Raw genomic sequence first — 5,330 nt, forward strand, 5'->3', positions numbered from 1 at the left:
TTTCACTTATTTATTTGTACATTTTCGAATTTTTTTTTATTTTTTGGACGAATCTTATTATTAGAATTTGATAAATTTCAATCATTTTTCACGTTTTTTTAATTATTATTTTTTTCATGATACAAATTCATTTGTTAGAAAATGAAGGAATCTTACTTAGTGGAGGAATCTCAAACGGAGGGCTGGCTCCAAATTATGGCCATAATATATATGAAGTGTGAACGAATGCTCAAGGAGGCCATAATCTCAAGTGCTTTCAAGTTCCAAGACGACACGTATAATTGGCATAAACAGTAAAACACGACAAGTCGGTGGGAAAATAAGAAGAACCTTCTGTCTGAATTCTGAAACACGGTTTACAAAATATCCATTTGTTTGATAACAGCAGCAAAAGCAAAAGAAAAAACAAGAACAAGAACACGGTCATGTTTGTGCATAGCTAGCTGTCTCAGCTACAAATTTGAAAACATCTTGTCTGCCTCTGATCAAATGTTCAAAACATAGATGGAATCACGCGCAAATGAGCTGGTAATAACACAGCACTTGTAATGAAGTACACAACTTGTCAAAATTATGAGATGGTGATGATGTACAAAACTTTATGATATGATCAATTTCCATATTCAAAGGCTGAAAAAATATTATAACAATTATTAAAATCCCTCAGTTATTCTTAAAAAAAAAAGAAGGAAAGAACTTCAATATTTTATATATGTACTTTAAAGGCTAAAGTAAAATCCATTTCCTATATAAAATCTCCATATATGTGTGAATTTGATTTCGAATAAAAAATTAACTGCTAATCAAGATTAAAAACCCATCAAAGATTGAACTTTAATGGCAAATTAGCTCATTTATGTCAGTTTAGGGGAATTAATTATTCGATGAACTCAATTAGCAGCATCCTATATTATCACGGAGTACTTCAATAGACTAGGTAATTGGACAATTCGTAATTTAAGCATAAAATAACATGCGTATGCCTGTGAATCATAATTTTATTGACAACCTATGACCAGCTAAACTTTTATATATATACTGATCACATGCAAATGATTTGCCCTTAATTAATTGAATTGGTGCAATGCCAACTTACTAGCCAAGGTCCAATAACCCTCGCTATGTTCTTCTTCTTTGTTTCTTTTTTAATGACACTTTCAGTGCTCTTAGTCACTAAAATATAATGCAAGAAATGAATTTTTCATTAAGATTCTCCATCAATGGGTCCGTGTAGATCCCACTGATCGATCCAACAACATGGTTTCTGGGAGATGATATTAGTGCTCAATCTTTATATGCTTACACATCATTCTATTTTTCCTATTTTTTTAAATTTTTTTTCAGATATTTGAATGGTTTTTTGAATTGATTAAATCAACTAAATCACGCTAAATCAAACTATAAATTGATTATTTAGAGCTTAGAATCTATGAAGGGAGAGTGAGATTCATGTTTTCATGTTGAATTCTAATATTCTAGCTATTCAATTGGGAATATATATATATATGTGTGTGTGTATTATGATTTATTTTATAGACTATTCAAAAAAAAAATAAAGAAATGGTACTTGAACTATGAAATAATATTATATTAAAATCAAATGGCTAACAATACCACATTTCAAAAATCATTTTAACTTGTACATATTCTTCACTATTTTATGCTGGAATTTATTGATATATTAGATCATTTGATAAGAAAAAAAAATACTTATACTATCAAATAACTATGTCAATCCATAAAATTAAAAAAAATGGATTTATATTAAATATGTAATACTATATGATATTCATAAATAATTGCAATATTAATAAATATATAATCTTAATCAAACTAATTTAAAATCGTTTCAAGAATTTAAACAATAAACTCATTGAACTAATTGCTCAATTGACAGTATCAAAATGTCTTTCTTTCTTTAAAGATGTACAAAATGAGTCCATGACATAAATCAATCGATTATAAAATAAAATAAAATAAAATAAAAACAATAACAAAATGAAGTTAAACAAATATATATTAATTAGTAAGAGAAACATCATAATGGTTAAGTTAGACCTCTAATATCAAACTTGAAATATTAAGATATATTAATTAGAGGATAAAGAATATCAATATATATATATATATATTCTGAGGCTGGGTCACAAACTTACATTTCTTCATGGCCCTGATTGAACGTTGTTGATGGAGGAGAAAAACAAATGAAGCCTAACCTTTCCGTTTCCCTGCCAACAATCTTCTCTACAAGCCATGAACAGACCTTGTGGCTTACCAATCCTACCAGCTCGTCCACATGACAAAAACTGATTGGGTTGGTGAACAAATTGTACAAATCAAAAGTCAATATTTTCTTTTCTGTTTGTGAGACCATGCACTGAAGCTACATCTGGTAGCAGAACAATTCTACCAGTGAAAATAAGTCATGCACATTTTTTGACTTTCAGAAAGTGCTTATTCAATCCTTGGAAACAAGAAATACAATGCAATGATCAGCCTGCCTTTGCGCCATATAATTGCAAACGAAATGGACAAAAGGCAAATTGCTGCCGTTGACATTTTTTCAAGTGTTTTACTTCTAGGAAAATTGCGTGTAGTTAATGGCTTGCACTGAGCAGCACCACTCAGCATGAAAAATCAGAGATGTTTTGTGCGTAAATGATCAATATTGCATGTAAGTGAAAGTTGCAACATCTTCTTGAAGTTGAGAGCTAGCCATTAATTAGCAAGAATATTGGACCATTAACAACAAACTGCACAACATGCACGATGAGCTTATTGGGTTGCATAGGATAGATAATACGTCCCTACTTTCTCAAGCATTATCTCTAGCTTTTTAGAGTTTGTGGGATGGTTGAATGTAGATTTTGCTCTTTCCCCCCACCAAATTGATTTGAATCATAGAGCTTGAACCTTAATTTATTCATGATGATTTTGAGATTATGTGCTTCAAAACTTAATTAGTCACACACACACACATATCAATTAAACTAGACTTCATCATTAAGATCACAGGAGCATAAAAATGATTAGACAATATTAAAAAGAGAACCAGCTCGAAGCTTTTCTAGCCACAGTTTGCAAAAAGAAGAGGATCATAACATAAAGCTTATCAAAGAACATCATATTTAACATCTCCAAAATGAGAGTTTCAGGACAAACCTCTTCTCTAAAACAGCAAAAACATTGAAAGAAAGCTGATCACTACATGTCTTCTCCTCTAAGCTTGTTTAGGAGTGCAGTGATAAGGGCATCCCTCTTCTCAGCCCTAGCCTCTTCTCTCACCCTTCTTTGCTCTTCTCTCTCTCTCCATCTTCTTTCCATCACTATCCTATCATTCTCTAATTGTTTCATGGTTTGTCTCCATTCCATCTCCTTCATCATCCTCTCATTTTCCCTTGCCTCAAATACTTCTCTCCATTGCATTTCCATTTGAATCTGTTGCTTCGTGAAATCTTCCAAAGACTCTTTCAAACTAATACTATTTCCACTGCTACTAGTTCCACCAATTGCCTTGCCCTTTTTTATCTTCTTTCTACTGCCACCCTTTTCGCCCTCAATAATTTCTTCATTCTTATCCTCATCGTCAGAAGATAGCTTCACTGCTTTCTTTTTCAACCCAGTCGCTGCTCCTTCAGCTTCAGCCCGTAACATTCTTTGCATCCTTGATGTGAAAATCGCTTGCAACTCATTGTAGAAAGGAAACTGTTGCCTCATAGCTTCAGGTTCTATCGTCTCACAACCCTACACACACAACAACAAGGTGAGATCGAATCATCTATCAAACACCATACATATATGTGTAAATATATACATGTGTGTGTGTGTGTGTGTGTGTGTGTGTAAAGTAGCTAGCTAATAGGGTTTTAGCAACTACCATGCACTGTTCATCACTCAATAAAACAGATCAACAAACATATATTTCCAATCCAATCCCTAACTTTTTCCCCATTTCTCAAGTTCTTTACCAAAATAGTAATACATATACACATACATACCTTGTATCTTGTAAAAAGATTCTTCCACTTGCACTTGCACTGCTCTGCGCTACGATTATAACCCTTTTCTTTCATTTTATTAGAGATAACTTCCCACAAAACTTTGTTTCTTTTCTTTTCCATGAAAGTTGGATCCAGTTCTGCTCGGATCATCAAGAACTCCTTTGTTTCTTGAATACTCCATTGAGGAAACTTATCACTTGCCTCTACGTTTACGCTGATGTGATGTTGCTGCTGCAGCAGCTGATATTGCTGTAGGTGATGCTGATTGTGATGTTGGTGGTGAAGATGTCCCTCCATAACAATCACACGCTCAAACTAACCTAAATCAGTTTACACCCACAAAAAGGATTGATTTGATCAAAATTCGAAGAGAGAAAAAGGAAAAAAGATAGAGGTAGAAAGTGAAGGAAAGATATATATGAAGAGATGGTAGTGTGAACGCTGAAGGAAAGTGTGAAAATTGTCAAAGAAAAGAAAAAATTTTCTTTTCTTTAAGCTCAAGGTGTCAAAGAGCAGTTTTTATTGTTCGTTCAGATTCAAGAAAAAGAAATACTAAAGAACTGATCTCTTTCTTCTTCTGTATAGTTTCTCTCCTATTTCCAGTCGTTATCTTTCTACGCGGAAACTTATTTGTCAAAAATTCTTTTTTATTTTTTATTTTTTTTTATTAGGGGTTTGTGGGCAAGGCTGCGTTCCTAAATATTAGTTCACATTGCGTTTAGAAGTCGTCAGGCTTACGAGAAAAGTCTCGGTGATGGTGGGGGCTTTATTCTCTGCCATCATTTTTATCATACGTGCATGCACTACAAGCGATATTTATTTTACTTTTGTTGTTTCTTTTTTTTTTCTTTATTGAGAATTAAGACCTTTTATAATTTCTAGTTTTGACTAAGATCTAGATGCATATAATTAATTCTCATGTTCAAATGTAGAAAATAAAACTTTAGCTTTGAATCAACAGCTTCATTGATGGATATGTCACAAAAGATATATATATATATATATATATATATATATATATATATATATATATTTTAATTTAAGAGAAAATTATTCTTTTGATTTTTTTTGAGGGATCTATATAAATAAAATAATATGTATATTAAATATATTGAAGAAATTGTTTTGTGCAAATTGAAATGTCCTTCTTCATCTTTTTCCTTTTGAAATTTACCAGGAATGCCTGTGTTTTATCTATGTATCATTTAGTTAATATTTTAAAATAGAAAAGATAAAACTATGGAGATAAAAAAAGACATACCATTGTATATCATATTTTAAAAATATAGAAAATAACTCTAAGACTAGACAAATTTATTTTCTAATTAT

General features: G+C 31.6%; 1 protein-coding gene across 2 annotated transcripts; it reads right to left on the bottom strand.

Moving 5' to 3' along the window:
- Window positions 1-1,963: 1,963 nt before the first annotated feature.
- LOC133677189 (trihelix transcription factor GT-3b) lies at window positions 1,964-4,541 on the bottom strand. Of its 2 annotated transcripts, XM_062099060.1 has the most exons (3): window positions 3,999-4,541; window positions 3,163-3,744; window positions 1,964-2,306 (listed from the first exon to the last, which is right to left on the bottom strand). In XM_062099060.1, exons 1-2 carry the CDS (start codon window positions 4,296-4,298, stop codon window positions 3,205-3,207), a joined length of 840 nt encoding a protein of 279 aa, XP_061955044.1. In that variant the 5' UTR covers window positions 4,299-4,541; the 3' UTR covers window positions 1,964-2,306; window positions 3,163-3,204. The 2 variants fall into 2 exon arrangements, with proteins under 2 accessions (XP_061955044.1, XP_061955043.1); XM_062099059.1 differs by lacking the exon at window positions 1,964-2,306 and having other exon boundaries at window positions 3,040-3,744; window positions 3,999-4,540.
- Between the last annotated feature and the right edge of the window lie 789 nt (window positions 4,542-5,330).

This window comes from Populus nigra, chromosome 17, assembly GCF_951802175.1.
Source record: "Populus nigra chromosome 17, ddPopNigr1.1, whole genome shotgun sequence".
Lineage (NCBI taxonomy): Eukaryota > Viridiplantae > Streptophyta > Magnoliopsida > Malpighiales > Salicaceae > Populus > Populus nigra.